The 20,032-nt window shown below is 44.6% G+C and overlaps 4 protein-coding genes across 12 annotated transcripts; 3 read left to right on the plus strand and 1 right to left on the minus strand.

Annotated features, from left to right (window-relative positions):
- Positions 1-833: 833 nt before the first annotated feature.
- nudt13 (nudix (nucleoside diphosphate linked moiety X)-type motif 13) lies at positions 834-5,834 on the plus strand. Of its 5 annotated transcripts, none has more exons than XM_048987947.1 (9): positions 835-903; positions 1,445-1,560; positions 1,775-1,917; positions 2,153-2,260; positions 2,823-2,929; positions 3,102-3,227; positions 3,945-4,056; positions 4,273-4,427; positions 4,731-5,834. In XM_048987947.1, the coding sequence occupies exons 2-9, from the start codon at positions 1,481-1,483 to the stop codon at positions 4,914-4,916; spliced, it is 1,017 nt and encodes a 338-aa protein (XP_048843904.1). In that variant the 5' UTR covers positions 835-903; positions 1,445-1,480; the 3' UTR covers positions 4,917-5,834. The 5 variants fall into 5 exon arrangements, with proteins under 5 accessions (XP_048843908.1, XP_048843904.1, XP_048843907.1 ...); XM_048987950.1 differs by having other exon boundaries at positions 853-1,560; positions 4,731-4,930; positions 5,149-5,834; XM_048987949.1 differs by lacking the exon at positions 835-903 and adding an exon at positions 926-944.
- Positions 5,835-6,729: 895 nt separating this feature from the next.
- si:ch211-248a14.8 (uncharacterized) lies at positions 6,730-10,659 on the plus strand. Its single transcript, XM_048987953.1, has 4 exons — positions 6,730-7,140; positions 7,223-7,439; positions 8,297-8,594; positions 8,829-10,659. Exons 1-4 carry the CDS (start codon positions 7,085-7,087, stop codon positions 9,227-9,229), a joined length of 972 nt encoding a protein of 323 aa, XP_048843910.1. The 5' UTR covers positions 6,730-7,084; the 3' UTR covers positions 9,230-10,659.
- A 290-nt stretch (positions 10,660-10,949) lies between these two features.
- dnajc9 (DnaJ (Hsp40) homolog, subfamily C, member 9) lies at positions 10,950-13,819 on the minus strand. 2 transcript variants are annotated; one of them, XM_048987905.1, is made up of 6 exons: positions 13,680-13,819; positions 13,027-13,215; positions 12,764-12,904; positions 12,349-12,603; positions 11,744-11,827; positions 10,950-11,604 (listed from the first exon to the last, which is right to left on the minus strand). In XM_048987905.1, the coding sequence occupies exons 2-6, from the start codon at positions 13,198-13,200 to the stop codon at positions 11,494-11,496; spliced, it is 765 nt and encodes a 254-aa protein (XP_048843862.1). In that variant the 5' UTR covers positions 13,201-13,215; positions 13,680-13,819; the 3' UTR covers positions 10,950-11,493. The 2 variants fall into 2 exon arrangements, with proteins under 2 accessions (XP_048843862.1, XP_048843863.1); XM_048987906.1 differs by lacking the exon at positions 13,680-13,819 and adding an exon at positions 13,552-13,670.
- A 5-nt stretch (positions 13,820-13,824) lies between these two features.
- Positions 13,825-19,993, plus strand: si:ch211-207i20.2 (uncharacterized protein LOC568537 homolog). Of its 4 annotated transcripts, none has more exons than XM_048987904.1 (7): positions 13,825-14,505; positions 15,728-15,911; positions 16,476-16,528; positions 17,545-17,644; positions 17,749-18,765; positions 19,128-19,236; positions 19,338-19,993. In XM_048987904.1, the coding sequence occupies exons 1-6, from the start codon at positions 14,311-14,313 to the stop codon at positions 19,193-19,195; spliced, it is 1,617 nt and encodes a 538-aa protein (XP_048843861.1). In that variant the 5' UTR covers positions 13,825-14,310; the 3' UTR covers positions 19,196-19,236; positions 19,338-19,993. The 4 variants fall into 4 exon arrangements, with proteins under 4 accessions (XP_048843861.1, XP_048843860.1, XP_048843859.1 ...); XM_048987903.1 differs by having other exon boundaries at positions 19,360-19,993; XM_048987902.1 differs by having other exon boundaries at positions 19,128-19,993.
- Positions 19,994-20,032: the final 39 nt, after the last annotated feature.

Raw genomic sequence — 20,032 nt, forward strand, 5'->3', positions numbered from 1 at the left:
ATTCTGTCTAAAGCAATTAATTCCTAATTACAGAAACGTCATGTGCCTGGGATATTTGTGACCAGTCTTTAACTGGGAAAGATTACTGGCTAGGACAGAAATTAAATTTTATTTGAAATGTCGATATATTTAAAGAAATTGCAAACGTAGACTAGATTTACAATGTTTGAGACTGAATTTTCCCCCTCTATAGATCTCATTTACGATGTGCTTAGAAATGCAGTACAAAGGAATGTGACATATTCACAAACTAAAAACATTGCAATTACTTATTTCGCCTTTCTAATAACACATGTTGGAATGTAAGAATGATGTATTGGTTAATTACTCATACAGGTTTGGTTATTATAATGCCAGTTAAGTAACTGAACCGATTTCCAGTGGGACTTTTTATAGGCTTTCCTAGTGTCAGGAGCCTCGGAGGGACCGGACACTCTGGCAGATTCAGACGGGCCCAGCACATTGTAGGGCAAAATCTACCCAGGATGACCCATATTTCTTCGCGTTGAAAGTGCAAACATTTTGTCAGCAATTCAGGCAATAACATTTTATGACACAGGTAAGAAAATACAAGATGTAAAGGTAAGGTAATATACGGACTTGCAAATACGAATTGTGACATGCACAGTATTTTATTCATAGAGGATTGTGATTGCGTAAATAACACATTGAAATTACTGTTAGTTGAAATAAATACAGTAAAACCCCGAAGGAGTGAAAGGCCTGAATACCACCAAATTGATACCAGGGTGTTGTAACAGCTGAAAAAACACGCCGTTTGCACAGCTGCACCCCACCTCTCCAAGAGAGATCGCTGTGCGCATGCGCAGTGCTAACAGTTCCTGTGTACACAGCGGATCCACTGCGGGTCCCGTTTTGATGACGAAAATTAAAGTAGCTGCAGTAGGTATCTGTTCAAATTAATCCGGCAGGATTTTATTTCGGTACCTGTGTCGAAAGGGTCGTGATGCAAATCAGAAAACAGTGTGGCAGTTATAAATCTATATAGAAACTATGAAAGAGCATACATTTGATTTTGTTTTTAGGGAGGCGGTGCGACTGCCGATATTTTAGGGAGAACTTTACGGAGAAGTTTTTCTTAATTGAGTGTAATTGGCGGTTTCCGAGTAATTGGTGAAATCGGTTACTTTATGTCGATTAATGTGATCGTGAAAAAAATGTTGAATTTCTTTACGAATAAATAGGGTGTTGTTAAAGAAAGCAGTACACTGGAAGTCGCTCAGTTAGAACGTAGCTGATTAACATTTTTAGAGTAATTCTAAAGTAGGGGATCTCTACCGCTCACGACCTATGACTGATCTTTGAATAATGCAAAAGCAGTAAAAATACAAAGGATGGCAAGCAATGTTTATTAATTAATTTGCTTGAACCACTGCACACATGAGTCACACTTTGCCATCTGTCTTGCTATTGTGTCTTTCAGGTCGCCGCTCTCTTTCTTTCTACGAATTAAAGTAAAATGCTCTGGATCCGCACGCTGCCCATTAAAATCCAGCCGCTTGGCTGGCGTCGCTGCTCGAGCTACGTGTCCAGAATGAGGTCCCTGACATTGAATAGATGTTTTCAGTCCATAAAATGACCAAATCTTTCTTTCATCAATGTGTATCACTGTTGATTGTTATACTGAAGGTGAACGTGAAAATGCAATAAATAATCCGTCCTTTTGAACAAATCCTGGGACGATGAATTTTTTAAAGCACCGGGGGTAACAGACCCACATTCAGTCTTTGATCTCTTCCGCTTGTCGATCCAGGTACTTAATGAATCTGAAGGAGGATGATGAATTGTGTCGCCGGGCACTGCAGTCTGGTACTGTGTTGCTCTACCACAAACTGACCCCCCTGCTGCAGAGAACAGAGAGGGGAGGGTACAAGCTGCCCGTCTTCCAGGTCCCAGGTATTTTCTAGAAACACTGGTCACACTTTTTGCAATAATAAATTAAATAAGATGCACAGCAGTGACAGTTGGTCTTGCACCCAAGTCACGTTTTCACTTGTTGAATATCGACATACTTATACACTTTTTTGCGTTAAATAAACAGCTTTGTAGATCTTTTGAGCCTTGAGACTGATTTAGAAATAGCAGCTCTGCAGTACTATGGAAGGACTGCAGGGTTTTATTACTTTTTCAGTTGTAAATGGGATGCTGGAGAAACTTGGGAAGGACGCACAGGTCATAAACAGCTCCATCCTGATTGGTTGTTCGGACAGCCTCGTCGCGCAGTTTTGCCTCGATGTCGGTAAGAGTGACAAACTTTTATAGATCTGAACGTCTTCTAAACGGTTTAAAGTTACAATTGCTTAAAACAGTAGATAATAATAGATGAAAAAATGTTTTTGAAATAATACAAATTCACAAAACAGCTGGGGAGTGTTAACTAATGATTGGATGAGATGTCACAACAAAAGTAAATAGCATTTTTATATGACAAAAGCATAAACAGTTTTTAAAAGTAATTTTCTTCTGTTTCCTAGCATGTAACCTAAAGTTTCACCTTACTATCAATGTCCAGACTTTTTCCTCAGTATTCAGGACTGTATCTATGGGCCTCGCTGTACCCTGTTTACTGGGGCACGTGCCCAGTATTTACGTGCTGCATTCCAGTAAAATCTCATGTTCAGTTTTAAAAAAGTCATATTGGTAATGGGGGGTGGGGGGCCAGTGCCCCCGTAGAGCTTTATGTCTAGCAACATCGCTGATCGTAGCTAAAATGATTTGACAGCAGTAAACCAAATGTAATAACTTTTCTAGAATTTTCTGTTGTCTTCTCACTATTTGATGAGGAACCGTCTGTGTTACAGCGGAGTTAGAGCAGAGTGCTGTGGAGGAGCTCTGCCAGGGCGTCTTCACAGACCTGAGGAAAGCCTTTTTCCTCCTGAGGAGTTCAGAGGTCCCACTTGTGACCAGGGTACTGCGTGTGCCAGTTCTGCCTCTGACTAATGCACTTGCACAAGGCTCAAACGAAGTCCTCTCTCTCGTTCATTTATCATGTATGACGTCCATTTTGTCTTTTTGCTAAGAACGCGTAGGTAATATGCACTGTAAGTGTCTGACTGACCCAGTGCCCGTCTTGTTTGAAGGGACAGGCCCTGCTTCGCTGGCATCAGACCCACAGCTACTGCAGTGCCACTGGAAAACCCACCCAGCGGAACCAGGCTGGTAGCCAGCGAGTGTGTCACAGCAGCGGAATTACATATTATCCTCAGGTGAGTGAGCAGGGAATGGTAAATAATAGTGAACGTGGGCTTATCTCCATTTGTGACCAGCATGACTCCAGATCCCTAATATTTTCCGTTACTACAAAGATAGAATGGTATTTATACAGCAAAATGGCAGTTTTGCTCATTTCTCAATTCATGGGTATGTGCCTCTGTAAGAAACTCCATCCTGGCTCTTCCCTGCATCTCACTGATGAAGAGCTTCTTCATCGCTTTATGGGCCTTCAGTCCTGCCTCTAGGAGCCTGTTATGAACCTGCCCTAGCAATGCACATCATAGCACTTAATGTCTCCCATTCTTTGTGAAGGTCACTTGAGGTCATCCTCCGATTTATGAGGCACTGCCAGATAAGTTGACGGTCATCTCTTGGCGTTAGAAAGCTGCTTCTGCCCTCTTCCTGGCTGATTCTTGGCCATCGCCAGTGTTTCCTGCTTCACCTTGTTCTTGTGCAGTGCTGTCTTAGGAACTGGAAGTTGGAGCCTGGAAGCAGCCTGCCTCGCAGTGTGCCTGCAGAACCAGGAGTAATTTGAGATTTAAAAATGCAGATATAAAAAAATATAGAGTGGTTCTTAATTTTTTTCTGGAACTGTATATATTATATATATATATATTATAATATAAAACAACAAAAATATGTTGTACTTCACTGATCCTGTATCTGTGTTTTAGATACTTACACTTGTAATTGATGCCTTCCTCCTGCAGATGGCGCCTGTGGTGATAGTTTTAGTATCTGACGGGGAGAGGTGTCTCTTGGCCCGGCAGCCTGCCTTCCCGCGGGGCATGTACAGTGCACTGGCAGGGTTCTGTGACATGGGTAGGCCAACGCACACCACTGCGCCCAGCAATCCTAAAGCGCACTGTGTCTCGGGGTATTAATATTGCAGTGCATTTCACGGAGTAGCTTGTAATGTCCTTGCGTCGGTGGCACAGCCACTGCGTGCGTTACCGAGGGCTGTTACCAGCAGGAAGTGTTCTGCCTCCTTTGTACTGTGACCTGCGCGCTTTGACTCGGCTGCGATCGCCCTGACAGGCGAGACGGTGCTGGAGACGCTGCGGCGGGAGGTGGCTGAGGAGGTGGGCCTGGAGGTGGAGTCGGCGCAGTATTCCAGCTCGCAGCACTGGCCCTTCCCTCAGAGCTCACTCATGGTGGCCTGCCATGCCACTGTCAGCCAAGGAAGCTCACAGGTTAGAAGGACTTACCAGCTGTTTGTCTGGACATGAATTCATGTATGTGTGTGGGGTCATTTCCCACCCCACTTGCTTTTTATTTTACCCCTCTGTGGCAACAGCCTACCAGTGTTAAATTTAGATTTTATATAGTTATTAATCCATCAGTCTCCCAACCATGAATTGTGTGAGCCTATCCCAGGCAGCATAGGGCATCCACCCTGGACGGCATGCCAGTCCATCCCCTTGTAGCTACTTGGTGGATAATAAATGTCAGGTATACTAACTGTTAACGGGTTGGTTTACTTTTTTCCCCGACAGATAAATCTCAGCGGGACGGAGCTTGAGGATGCACGTTGGTTCACTCTGCAGGAAGTCCAGGAGGCCCTGCAGAGGAATAGACCGCAGCGCGACATCAAAGGGGAAGCTAATGTATTTTGGGTCCCGCCCAGTTCGGCCATAGCCAATCAGCTTATACGGGAATGGGCCAATCAGCAGCTCAAGTGATAGGCAACATTCTGGTGGGTAATATGATTACTGAAATTGTTTTTTAGAAACAAGAGAAATGATTTTAGTAGGAAAATATAGAAGCAGATAACGTATGATAAAATAGATGGAACTCAGTTCAGACATGCTGTAAAGAATAAGCAGTTGCATCAGTTCCACGTTATTTTTGTGACCGTAGACGTCACTGGGTGTTGGGCTACTTCTGAAATCCTCTTCTCTACTGCTTGTCCAGTGCAGGAACATTGTGAGCCTGGAGTCTATTCCAGGAAGCAGAGGACAGGTTACACCATGGATGAGATGCCAGTACATTTCAGGGCACACACAAACACACACACTCACACACAAACACACACACACCCTACAGGCAGTTCAACTAATTGCACGTATTTGCACCATGGGAGGAAACTGAATTAACCGGAGGAAACCACAAATGGGGGGGGGGGGGGGATATGCAAGTTCCAAATACAAAGACCTGGGGGGGTGGGTTCGAGGTGAAATTTTATCAGGGCCCCAGAATTTCCAGCTACGCCCCCTGGTGGTGGGATGTCCTGCACCTAGTGATACTGACAGAACGTAAAATTCCCAATCACAGGATTGCAACCTCTGTATATTATAAACACTGAATTTATATACAATACTTTTTAGCATGTTTTGGGTGATAAAATGTACTGTTTATGTGTGTATCAAACGAGTTTCCTTTGTTTTTTAATTGTAAATAGATATTAATCTGGTTATTGTGTGAGCTAGATCATTTACAAGCAGGCAGATTTTAAGTAATACTGGTGCCTGGGCCTGTAACAGGTGCCGTAGTTTACTGAAATATCTCCGGAAAATGATGTTTACGGTGCTAATGCCTTAAATTCTTTGATAGTGACTCCTGACGAAAGCATATAAGAAATAAAGGAAAATATACAATAATTTGTGCAAGTCCATTGCATTTTTTTCTGTTAAATATCATTAATTGCAGTTATAATTCATTTACGCGGTATGATTGGAGAATATTGCATTCTGCTGCTGTTCTTTGCACGTGATTGGCAACAGTTTGCACCGACTGTCATAGTAAATCTTTACCCGGAAGTTTATGGCGGCCTAGTCAGTCCAAGAATAAGGATCTAATTAGTAAACGGTTATAGAAGTTTTTTATTATTATTATTGTTGACCGAGAGTGAACTGGTGACAACCCTGCAGTGCATTGACCTCCGTGTGAAGAAAAAGAATGTTACCGAGGCCTAACATCAACTGAGAATATAAATTTAAAGATATTACAAAAAGTGGGAATAGAAGAAGACGACTTTATGGATGTTTGGTTTTTGTTAACCCTCTAGGGCTAAGAAAGGCGAGTATAGGCTGTGCATAACTGACGGGAGATTCAGCTGTGGGGAGACGCTTCGAAAGGTGATTAATTTATCATTAATTTTATTTATTTATCACTTTATTGTTGTTCTGTGTACAAATATATAATTGTCATCGTTGATTGAGTCAAAAGTTGACGTCGGCTGGATGTTTATCGACGGATCATCACGGCAAAAAAGCCGGTAATTAAAACGACAGCCGCTTTACAGGATACTGTAAACGGGGCATTTCTTTAATTAAAATATGTTAAATTACACGACTGTCCTGAAAAGGAATTGTAAGTAGATTGTAGCAAAATTATATGTAGGCCTACTGAAAATAAGGAATAAATATCTTTAATATCTTGTTAAACTGCGCAATATACGACAGATTTAACTTGCGTATGAAATTATGTGCATATATATATATATTTGTTTCTGTGAATGCGAAAGCGATGAATTTTTAATGTAGGATTACACTGCCTGCGATCAAGGGCAGCAAAGAAAGATTTAATGACTAAATGAAAATGGTTTGTAAAGTATATTTTTCACGTCTTCTATCTCTAGAGAGATAACGGGGACCTTCGCCTTCCCGGTGTCAGCTGTGTAATTATTAACAGACAGCAAACATGAAGTGCCAAGACAACGAATAGTGTCCATTTTATGTACCTCGATCCTCTGAGTACATAGCTACAACCACTTTATTTTGAAACAGATTTTTTTTGTTTAGGGTTTTGGTTATATTACATATATGTCAGGGATAGCATATTTTATATTGGACTATAATGACAAGTATTAGATAGTGTAGTGTAATTTAATAACTTATTTATAAAATTGATGCCGTTCAGAGCTCGCCGGAGATGCACGAGTGTTTTTTGGATGATACTGCAAAGGTTAAGTATTGAGTCAGAAAATCGCCTGCGGTATTGCTCTTTTCTGTGTTTGGGTTTAATCTTGATCTTTGATGCTTTACAGCCTGGCCCGGGCCAAGAGGAGCTGGAAGCTGCCCGCCTCGTTACTGAGGGTGCTTCAGGCTGAGAGATGGGAAGGCAGCAGCGTTTTTATTCAGGCGGGCACCATCCTGCTCGCGCTGACGTTATACTCCCTGAATGCCTGGCTGTACAAACTGCTCACCGAGATCTTCGTCTCCCAGTACCGCTTTCCTTATGCGGTACAGCTCGCGTTTGCACAGGTAACGGCGGGCATGGCTGCTCTTTATTCATCCAATAGAGTAGTGTTCCCCAATCCGGTCCACGGGGACTCACATACAGTCCAGGGTTTCGCTCCCTCGCGGCTCCCGGTGGGGTGAATGATAAGATGCGTGACAGGGTTTATATTACTGCTCTGTAACTATGTTGGCTATACAATTAAACAATAGCACAATGATTTAGAATTATACTAGCAGTTAACTAATAATTAAAATTATACATGATTGTTATATACAGCTAATAAAATTAATGGTGTTTAATAAGTTTAATTTTATAGACAGTACTGTGACTGTCAAAGGACATGCTTTAAGATATTTATCTTGGAAGCAAGTGTACATTTGCTCAGAATATGAAACATAACTTAATATTAAGATTTATGCAAATTAAGAGTAAAACAATAAACAGGACAATGGACATAAGAAAAAGGGAATTTCTTTTGTTCTCCAAGAAGTTACTGATATCTCACTCAGGGGCACCTCAGCCATTCCATGTATTTCTTAAATTTTACCACCAGCTCAATTAATTAACTTAATTACTTAAATGTCTCAATGAGGTATTGATTATCCAAACAAGCTGTGCTAGTGATCCAGTCAAAAAATGGTTGCATTGGATAATTCTTGCAAATACTGAGGTGACTGTAGGAGAGGTTTCGAAATAGCTCACCTGACATACATATCATCATAGTGGTGCCCCAGCATGTAGATCATTTAGACAGCTTGTCTGACTGCCTAAGACGTTTGCACAGTGCTGTATATATAAGCGTGAGTGTGTGTGTGTGTGTGTGAGTGTGTGTGTGTGTGTGTGTGGCAGGCAGGCTGACCCCAGTGCATGCTCTTCCCAGGCCCTGCTGATGCTGGCAGTCCTCTCCAGCCTGTGCTCTCTTGGCTGCCTCCCCCTGCAGCCGTACTCGCTGCACCTGGGTGAGCGCCTACTGGTGCCCGCCATCTGCCAGGGTGCTCATGCCGCGCTAGCACTGTGGGCGCAGGCCAACGGCGCCGCCGTCCTGCATGGACTCGCAGAGCGCCTGCTGCCCCTGGCCTGCACCGCCTGCTCCCACGCCCTGGCTCTGACCCTGCCTCTCTCCTCCCACTCCATTGTCCTGCTGGCTGGGGCGGTGCTCACGTCGGTCTCCCTCACTGGTAAGCGCCATGTGCCGCATGGATGCCCGGTGGGGGTTTTCCTAGGGCTTCTGCGCAGGAATTCTTTCACCCCGGCTAACGTGGGCACTTCTCACTCTGCGTCTGGCTGCCAGATCTTGTACCCAATATAATTCAGGGATTTTCCGTTGGTGTGGTTCGCATTAAGTGTGTGCCTTTTAACATGCAGTAAATCTCTATTGTTAAACACTACACCACCTGCTGTTCCATTTGCAGTCATGCGAGCCTCACTCTGGATTGATGCCCTGATATGCCTCTATGCCGTACTGAGCGTCTTCCTGCACAGCCTCTCCCTCTGCTGGCTAGCCAAGGTGGGGGAGGGCGAGGCTGTCCGTGGGGGGAGGCGGGTCTCCTCGCTGGACCTCTGCTTCTCCATGACCATCAATGAAAGCCTGGTGCTGGGTTTCCTGTGCCTACTGCACCCAGACGGCGCGCCGGCGCTCAGTGGGGGCTCCTGGCAGAGCCTCCTGTTCCTGGCCTACCTGCTGGGCGTGCTGTTGCTGGGCGCTCTACAGCACCTCCTGTTGGCCATCGCGGCACTGCGCTGCTCCCCTGTGGCAGCTGCGCTGCTGCACACCGCACAAGGCCTCGCAGAGCCCCTCACTAGCCTCTTATAGGCCAGACATTGCAAGTTCCTCCATACCTGAGATGTATCACTGCCATTAATTTCAGCAAAGGTAGAAAATTCAGGTCCAGAAAGTACAAATCAAGTTTTATTTCAATCAACTAATCGTGTCCTCTGTGATTTTGACTCTTCATGCTGAACTTGTTGGTTGAAACAAAACCTTGGTCTGGATTTGTATATTCTGGGCCTGAACTTTCCACCTCTGAATTTGACAAAATGTTTTGTTTAGTTTTTTAAGATTATTTGTAAATCACTGCGTAGAAGTTGGGTAGCATAATGGGTTTATGCCTACAACACTCTTACCTCAGAGCCCCAGGGTTGGGGGTTCAGATCCTTGCCCAGCTCTGCATGTGCAGAGTTCCTCCCTTTGCATGTTTGGGTTTTTGTGAGGCAGAGATGGACAGTTCAGGTTCAGGAAGTACAAATCCACACCAAGATTTTGTTTCAACCAACCAGTTGAGTATAAAGAGTCACAGTCACGGAGTGCTGGTTGGTTGAAATAAAATCTTGTTCTGGATTTATACTTTCTGGATCTGAACTTCCCACCTCTGTTGTCAGGTACAGGGTCACATGTAGTTGGATGAGTTGGCATGACCAATTCTCCTGTAGTGTGTTCACTGTGAGCCAACTCATCCCCATTGTGTGCTGCCTGAGACAGGCCCCAGTCTCCTTACGACCCTGTACTGGACGAGTGGATGGAAGTACTTAGTCTGACTGGATGTCAGATTGCTGTTTGTGTTAAAACTGAGTAAAGAATTACATTAACCAATCTGGGATTGAATACATTGATATGTTGTAACACTGAGTGGTGACCATGCAGCCAGATATCGAGGTGGGTATCTGGAGTGAAAGTTACGTGACGTGCTTCGGCTGCGGACGGGGGTCACGCCTCGTGGCGTCCCAGCGACGCCGGCAAGTCGCGTCACCCATAGCAATGTCCTACCAACATTCTCAGGCCCTTGAAAACAGCTGCTTGGTTTTTATGAGGAATGTATTAAATGCAAATCATGCAGCCAGTACCTTGGTACATTGCCGTATTTGGAAAAACCCTGCCGTTCCTGTCCAATGGGGCCGCAGGCACAATCGAAAGACTAAATTTTCATTTTGAGCTCCGAGTAGGAGTCCAGAGGAAGAATACAGTCTCTAGAAACAAACCATACCAAGTGCCTGTCATTCAACTGCTGCGCAGCTACGAATCATCCCTGGAGATAATAATGGTCAGTCGTCGTGTCAGAGTCATATCCATGCGAGTTGAGCGTTGTGTAGTAGGGAGATAACAGCTGTTCGCTGCTGTCCTCCAGGTTCACGTTGGTAGCTTCCTAGCAGGATCCTGACGTAGCTTCTCTCCTTTCATTAGTGTGACATGGACCGACAAGTAAACGAGTATTTAGATTTCACCTGCACAGCCACCAGTCTTCTATGCACTTTGATCAGGGTTGCTCGCTGTTGCCCTCTTGTGACTTCAATGGTAAACACCAGTAGTAATTCTCTCAACGATGGGTTTCATACAACTTATTAAACCTTTAAATGTTTAATTGTTATTCCCCTGTACGCTTATCTGCACCGTTTATATCGCAGAACTCCTGACATCTGCATTGGTGGAAGGACTGAAGCCTAAGATAAACCACAGCCTTGTTCAGAGCAACACACAAAGGGTCACTGTAAAACTGCTGAGACGTGTCGGCTTGAGTAGGAATGACATCGCATAAAGATGAGTGAGACTTTAACTTTATTTTCCTTCAAAACATTTCTACCTTAGAGTCTTGAAAGTATAACAGAAATAAAAATGCATTAAGTACAAAAAATAAGGAATGGAGACATGGGTTAAGTCTTGCGGGTGCAACACTATCCCAAACTGCTAACTTTACAAAATTATCTTCTCTCAAAGTGACCCGTCCAACTGCATGAGTCGAGCAGCAGAGTGTTTTCTACCACTGGACACTAAGATCTTTTTTTTTTTTTGTCATTTATACAAGAGCACTTATCTGTACCTGAATGGTGACCAGCCGCCATAGAGCATGATAAAAGGGGTACTGCATACTTTTACTCCCACCACAGTACACGTACACACACACACACACACACACACACACACACACACACACACACCAGCAGCCTTCAAACACTCCTGAATAAATTTCAGGCCTGATACTCATTTACTACCCTTTCTTCAGTCAGTCCCTCCCACTCAACAAGTAACGCCAGAGGGCAGCATTCCTAGATGCAGAAGCCTTGGTGCTTGGACACATCCGAAAATCACTTCTTCCCCTTCTTGCCAGCACCGGCTTTCCCTCCTTTTTTGGAGTATTTCGCTTCCAGATCGGAGAGGAAGGAGTCGAATCCCTGTTCTCTGGACTTCTGCCTTTGCTACAGTTTACGGCGGGTGGAGAAAGTACAGCATTAAGCAAGATGGAGACCAGCTGGAGTCACGTATGACCTGCGCAGGGCAGCCCGAGACGGACAGAGCGCGTGTAACAGGAAGGCTCAGTCACACAAGCGGACCTACCTTCAGCATGGCGACCAGGCTGTCCTCGGAGTTCACCCCCATCTCCTTCTGCATCTCCTCCGCCTCCTTCTGCTCCTTATCAGCCTGTTGGCACAAACACCACCCATCAGTAGCGGTGGATTAGTCCTTAGGTTATCCTAGGCCAGCGTTTCTCAAACTATGGGCCGCGGACCGGTGCCGGTCCATGAGAGGGTTCATGCCAGTCCGTGGAGCCTCGCCTCTGCACCAATCAAAATTCAGTCAGATCAGGTCAGGTATAATAATAATAATAATAATAACAATAATTCAATCAATCCTGCCTGCCTAGGCTTTGGGGGGGTTGTTTATGCAGGGCCCTACAGCCCCCAAACGCTGTCCTAGGCTATAACCTACGGCCCTGGTGAACACCGGCCTGCCTTTGGAAACAGGGAATGATTACATTTCAACTCAAAAAGTAGCTCAAGTGGCCTGATTGGGAGAACACCCCTTAGCCATGTCAGCCCAGGGATGTTAATCCGCCCCCAGCTCATGTGACCATGTGCAAAGCTAATGGCTACCCAATTCAGGGATGTGGCACTCCGGGAACCCCAAACATGCATAGGGTAGGGGGCTGGTGGGCGTCGTACCCTCCGCTTGCGGGACTTCTTCTTCTTGTCGCTCTCGTGGGTGAAGGTGCGGAAGGTGGGCACGTCGCCGGCGGCGATGGCACCCTGGATGATGGCGGCAATGCGCGGCTCGTCCTCGTGGGTGCAGCATAGCGCAGAACCCATGATCTGGTCCATGTCGCCCTCGAACTGCACGTACAGCCTGCACACGTCCTGCCGCTCCTCCTCTGTGCCCTTGTACTTCTTTTCAAAATTCAATATGTCCTCCACCGTGATCTGACATAATATCATAATATATATATAATATGCACCATTGCTAATCAGGCATCAGTTAGGCTTGATTAGCAGACAGAGTTGTTGGACTGTTTTCATACTTCGTAAATGAGAATAGTGACACACATTAATTACTTATAATAAGTATACCAGGAAAGGTCACCTTGGGGAATAACAGTCTCCAGTACTCCTCCCAGTTGCGGTCCTGGTCCACAGAAACGGACTCTTCGTCCACAATGCCCTGCTCATCGTACACCGCACGCTGCTCTTTGTCACTCAGGACGGCGTACACCTTACCCAGAGCCTGCAAACGGAACGGACCGACACCGCCGGTTCTCAAACGCCAAAAATAGAAAGAGAAGGAAAGGCTTTTGATGGGACATGTCCGCACACGCCATATCTCAGGACGGCCACGCGCGCACGCACCTGAAACTTCTCGGTGGCGCGCCGGTCATCGGGGGCTCTGTCGGGGTGCACCTGCAGGGACACTTTGTAATAGGCGCGGCGGACCTCGGCATCCGACGCCCCTTTCGCAACGCCCAGCACCTCGTACAGGTTGGACGTCTTGAACAGCTCCTCGCACTGCTCCAGGAGGCCCATTTCCACTCCGTATACCTTTACCACAACGCAAACCCACGGTCACATGAGTAACGTCTTAGGCTGGAAATTCAGATCACAAACACGACAGAAGGAAAAACAGACCAGCTAGTAATAATTCAGATAGCTATCCATCCAGATTAAGCGGCTGACGGTACCCAAGCACGCCTGACCTAAGGCTACAAGAAATCTTTCTTGTAATATCAGTGCAAACACAACTTTGCCATAGTGCAGTCACGCGTAGTAATAGCTACCCTGTTAAAGAAACTACCAAATCAAGTTAACTAAACTTTCCCAGGACATGAATAACCCAGGCTCTCTAATTCAACCAATGCGCTACACTACAGCAGCTACCTGTGTCTTGATTTACTGTCATATAAAAACAATGAAACCAAATCAGTCACGGTCATTGAATATGGCGTATTGCAAAATAACGGATTAGTTGTCACGGATAACCCGTCTGATAAAAGCAGTTTACTCACTCTCCGTAGCCGAGATCTTCACCTACTTCTCCTCCTCCACGACAAAATTTGGCGCGTTACGTCATTGCGTCCTAAGCTCGCGACGCCGTCGCAGTGCTGTACGCATGGGCACACGCAGGCGCACTTGCGCGCACACACTTCCGCCCGTGATCCACGCTGATGAGTGTGCGAGGTTTAAAATACACGCCGAACCGCGCTGTACGCTATAATTGTCCTTCTTATGTCAGTATTTGCTTGTCTGACTGCGAAATCGTTTAACGTTATGGGGAAGATAATCTTACTTTCGCCGTTCAGTTTTTGTCCATCACAAAATGATTGTGTTTGATTGCGAGCATTTTCCATGGGGTTTGAACTTGACTTCAGGAACTGTTTAAAGATTTTTTGGTTATGTGTTTATTTAAAATGACCCACTTATATAGTATAGTTAAACAAAAATTGAAGTACTACAGGCCCCTGTTTTTTTACCTTTGTTTTTTCCTTACCCGTAGGTGGCAACAATGAACATTAAAGTTGTAAAACGCGCCAACGTAAAAGGGCATTGAACATTACAGTTGATTGCACGTCGCACCGCTTAACTTTTCATTATTTGCAAACACGCTAATAAAAAGGTGGACTTTTAGAAACCGAAAAAATGTCAAACTGTGGCGCTTTCCAGGTGCAGTTAGTCTCTATTATGGACATGTTTGTCCAAGAGGCCGTACTGGCGATGGGTAAGCTGTTTGATGAGGGTTCTTCGGTCATTTTGCGTGTGGAGTTAACACGGGGTCTGGATGCTGACGGTGAAGTTTTAAGGAAGAAATTACAGACTGATAGCAAACTACGGACGGTGAGTTCATAATGAAAGGCATCACCCCCCTCTGCCTGATGCAGTTCTGTGTCGCATTTGCTTATTTCTCATCTTAATCACAATAACTGCTTTTGAACACCGCGGTGAATTGTGATTCTTATGACGGCTTATACCTTTAACTTTCACTGGGTTTCGGATTAGCTACGTCCAGTTGTATTTTATTGTAGTTCATCCTTCGGTGAAAGTCGGGGGATGCAGGTTTAGTGGTGAATCTAGAGGTGATCTGCATTACATTGGGTACCGATTTGCAGCTGTTACCGAAGAGTAAATACAACTGAAGCTTACTGACGGTTTCGTGAAATTGTAATAATCAAGCACATCCACAATACCTGTTTTCAAAAACTAGTAAAATCACTAGCATTTGTCCACTTATTTAGAGTGACCATCCATGCAAGGGCTGACACTTTTTCAGCTACTACAAGATTTATAAACTACTTTAAAACTGAAAGGCCCCTGTGCTTGGATAAATAGTTCAGTTCTTCTTGCACTTTGACTGGTTTGTTTTTGATTGAACGACTCATCCAGCTATTTCATATTAACATTAGTGACATTAACGATTAATGTTAATGACAACATTAACATTAATGATTATAGGAGACTGACTAATCAACACACAGCAAGATCCCAGTGCTTAAGTGCTTAATCCACGTCCTTTTAATAGAAATGGAAATTTATAAATCCCGTCCTAACTCAAAAAATAGTGTCCTCCCTGAAATTGATTAGTCACCCTAATTTACCCCCCCTCCCCCCGGAAATACACCTTTTTATTTTAATGCTACCTTTTGATCTAAAGGCGTACACCGTGAGGCTTGTTTCAGTGTTTAAGTATAGTCCGTTTGTCGTTTAAACTGGCACATGTTACTTGCTTGATTAGTACTCGCTCAATTTACTGGGCAATTAAATCTCCCTTGATCACTCATACAGTTTACAGTCTTATATTTACATTTTTATTAGGAGAAATGTTTGTCCAAAGTAACTTAGAAGTAAGGCAAACAGAACATGACAAATATTCTTGCTGTCGAGGATTCGCCTAGGTAAAAGTAAAACTAGGCTGAGCTAACAGTGAATGCCCAGTTTTAGTAGTGTTGGAGCAGGAGTTACGGAAGCAAAAACCTAATAAGACTATTCGAGGGCGAGAAAGGCAGGATGTAGAGCAGTGTTTTAATTTTTTTAATTGCTCTGATTTGTTGCGACTTTCTAGATCCGATTCGCGTCCATCCTGGAGACTTTGCGTAATGCTGCCCTGGAGCAAATAATACAACTGGTGGATGAGACGATGGTGCTGGCGCGTCGCGTGGAGAGGAGGGCGACCCTGCAGGCGCGCGAGGAGGGCGCGCGGGCGGCGGAGGGGAGTCGCTCGCGCATCTGTGCCGTTTCGCCGGGCGGTGAGTGAGCGCGCTCTCGTCGGCCAGACTTTGGAAGCGCTAACCGGGGACCTGCTGTGTGCGTGCCTGTTACTTCATGATATTGGCTATTCGGCACAACACTCAGTGTGTTTCGGGTTCATGACCGACTCATGCCTACGTCACACTTTCATATGGGCTCCTATTTGTAGCAATGTGGTAATAACATACGACATACAATATGTTATGGTATTTTTTATTGGCTCAGATATACAGCTGATTTTTTTTGTACAATAAAACAATTCTGTAACTTTTCAGAAGATGCTATAAAAGATATTATACAAGTACATACAGTTATTAAATTACAGTTTGAATATAATGCGATTCAGTGAAATATTGAATTCATTTTTGCAACACTAAAATTCCATTTTTATGCTATTAAAAGTTTTGCTCCTCCAAATAGGGTTTTATTTCTGCTTTATAGAGTGATTTTCCAAATTCTTTGAACAGGGCAGTACATAAGTATTTGCTTTATTCAAACTAGACCACATGTTCATAACTAGTGATGCTCAACCCTTTAACAAAACATTTAACCCATAATTCCAGAGAGAATGTCCTTAGAAGAAGAAGACGACTCGAAATCTGCTCAGAGGAATGAGGTCAGTTCATGTTGCTGGGTCTGGTTAGGATGTGATACTTTCCAACTACTTACCCACAATGGTTTACCAATTTTCCCCATTTTGTGGAATGTTTATTATTATTTAATAATAATAATAATGCTTATGTATGTTTCATTTTTGGCTGTATTCATGAATGTTCTATTCCAGTTATAGAGTTCTAGTTTGCCCTGCAGACTTCTGTACTTTATATCATTTTAGTCACAAATTCCTTGTGTCGGTCTCCCCACTGTGTGATCGTGTGGCACCCACTAGTGCCCGCTGCCGTAATAAGTGAGGGTCGCCCGCCATCCCAGGCTTGTCAGCCTAAATTAGGAAATGAACCAATTCAGTTGGAAGCTTCAGTGCTTAGAGATAATGAACATCTGCATGTATCCCATGCCCGTGCTTGGTGGAATCCAGCCAATCGTCGTGTCCGTGGCTCAGTCCATGTGACCTCCGTCCCCGCCTCCCGTCGAGCGCACCACATCGCGCACATGCGCTTGTTCATTGGAACAAGTAGAGCATAAATAAATCTCCCTGACAGATGGGAAATAAGGGCGGTGATGACTTTGAAATGGGAAGTGGAAACGGTTGGTTAGTCAGTATGATTGATTTGACCGCTAGTGTGTTCAACACACATGTTTATTTTCTTTCGTAGTTCTTCCTGTTCTTTAACAAATCTGACTCATATAATTTCTTTGAACTGATTTCTTTGGCTGTTAGATGCAGACAGGGAAGTGCCAACCATAGTCTTTCTAAACTTGAGATTTGCTGCTGTTGATACCTAGTGTGTTTCCTGACTGCCTGCAAGAATTAAGTAGAGCACTGCACTACTATCACAAAGGTCGTGTGATAGTCCCAGATTAATAATTATGTGGTGGTTGTCACAATGGCGCCTTTGTGCCGCCGACGATGGTGACTCGCCACGACAGCAGCTTCCCGTTGCTCTGCGTGCTTTCAGTGCAGGAGCTGATGGGACTTTGATGGTGTCATGCGTGAATGAGTTTCTGTGTTAGTCCCCAGACATAAAGGAGGATCTTTCTGAGGTGCTCTTGACTGGAGAAGCGGGACTCATTTTCAAGGGCGTCTCTGCTTCCCCGGAAGGCGCAGCAATCGGTAGGCGAACTGAGCTCATTAGGCAGGCTGCATAATTTGCAATTAATGACTGGCTGTTGCTGTCCTGACTGTACACTGTGATGGTGTCTGTGGTTTAACTGCAGAATCTGCTGGCAACGATGGAAACCGGACGTTTGACGAACATCGAGACTCCGGAGGTGCCGATGCTGACGGGAACGTCCCGTTTCCGGAATCTGGGCTTAGCCCTGAACAGCAGCACCCAACAGGTGTACACCTGGAAGATGATTTTGACGTCGAGGAAAATGACTGCCACCAAAGCAGCGAGTGTTTCGAGGCTCTTGGGAAGACGGGAACAGGAGAGAAACCGTTCCGTTGTAACAGCTGTGAGAAGTGTTTCTTTAAGCTTAGCCACCTGAAATCGCACCGGCGAATTCACACGGGAGAAAAACCGTTTTGCTGTCCTCACTGTGGGAAGAACTTCACACAGAAACACAGTCTCACTGAGCATCAGAGGATCCACACGGGCGAGAAACCGTACGGCTGTGACCTGTGCGGTAAGAGTTTCAGTAAGGCTGCCCACCTCAAAACTCACCAGATAATCCACACAGGAGAGAAACCCTTCAGCTGCTCTATATGTGGAAAGAGCTTTACTCTGGCTCAAAACCTAAACAGGCATCAGCGAATCCATACTGGAGAGAAGGCGTTCAGCTGCATTGTGTGTCAGAGGAGTTTCACACGAGCCGTTACTCTGAAAATACACATGCTGATTCACACGGGACAGAAACCCTTCAGTTGCGTTACCTGCGGGAAGAGTTTCCGCCAAGCGGTCAACCTGAAAATCCATCAGCGGATCCACACAGGACAGAAGCCCTTCAGCTGCTCCATGTGTGGGAAGAACTTCCGCCAGGCTGTGAACCTTAAGATCCATCAGCGCGTTCACACGGGAGAGAAACCGTTCAGCTGCGAAGATTGCGGAAAGAGTTTCACTCAGCAAAGCAACCTCAGTTTGCACCGGCGAATTCACACGGGGGAGAAACCATACAGTTGTGTTATCTGCAGCAAAAAGTTCAGCAATGCTTATAGTCTGAAATTGCATCAGCGTATCCACACGGGGGAGAGACCGTACAGTTGTGACAAGTGCAACAAGACTTTTAGCCAAGGTAGCCATCTCCGGACACACAAAAGAATTCATACGGGCGAGAAATTGTACATGTGTGATAAATGTGGGAAGAGCTATTCCGATCTGAGAAACCTTAGGCTGCACAAGTGTGTTTACTAGTGAATTTCCATACAGCATATGGAAATTTTCGCTGTCATTTTGCAGGCCCAATTTTTATTTTGAGAGCAGTTGAAATCTTTTTATTTTTTTTTTCCATTTTTAGATGATATGTTTAAGCCAGATTTTGGTTGTGCATTATTTTTTAGATTTCAGTGCATTTTATATGCTAACAGACTATTGATTAGTAGGAGGATTCTTTCATAGCACATTCCTAATTTTGGTTTTCGCTTCATCCATTTACAGAGCTGGAAACTGCTGTAATTTCCTTGCTTGGGTACATTATGAGACCTGTTCGTGACTCAGCCTACTAGCTACTGCCTGGGTTATTAACCTTTCATATGGTGTCTTTGAGGTATCTGATTATTTTGCACCCCTCTGGTGACTTTCAAAGTCTTTACTTGGCCTACAAGTAAAATTCAATATGTAGGTGGATTTTTTTTTTGCTTTTTACAGCAAAATATTCTGCTCTTCGTAGATGCTGGTCATGACGACGCCACGAAGTGGAAACTGGCTGACTGTGTTGTTTTTGTATGTGTGCTGAACGTGCAGCGAGACAGGAAATGGGTAGGAACAGGGCCCAGGTCCAGGTGGCTGGTCCTCCACATTCAACAGCCTCCCAGCAGTCAATGGCCAAGCAAGAGCCTATTTCATACGTTTACCTAATTAGCTGCTGCAGGGATTACCGCTGCTATCGCTAAGTGGCTAAATCATTGCCGCAGTTCTGCTTAAGGAAGCAAGGCCGTGAATAACCTGACTGGGAGATCTTAGCTTTTAAGTTAAGATCTTTGTCATGCTGCACAGTTAACATGCTTATGAGCCTCATTGTGCTGGGATGTATGTGTTCTTGGGTTATAATGACCTCTTTCCGGTTGACAGCAAGATTCAGCAACGTTTTTGCATCACTTCGACCAGTGGGAGTTCAGAATAGTGCAGATTTTATTTTTTTTTTGTATATATGAACCCCTATGGGATGTGTTTTTAACTTGGCTTAAAGACAACATGAATTACTTAAATTGTCTTCGTATGTCTGAAATGTTCAGAGAAGTTCACTTTGCAAGTCCCTTGCATAAAATAAAATGTACCATCCAAGTTGGCTGGTCATTCAAGAAGCTTGTTGGGGATTAAGATAACTATGTCGTCTTTCCATA

This window comes from Brienomyrus brachyistius, chromosome 20, assembly GCF_023856365.1.
Source record: "Brienomyrus brachyistius isolate T26 chromosome 20, BBRACH_0.4, whole genome shotgun sequence".
Taxonomy (NCBI): Eukaryota; Metazoa; Chordata; class Actinopteri; order Osteoglossiformes; family Mormyridae; genus Brienomyrus; species Brienomyrus brachyistius.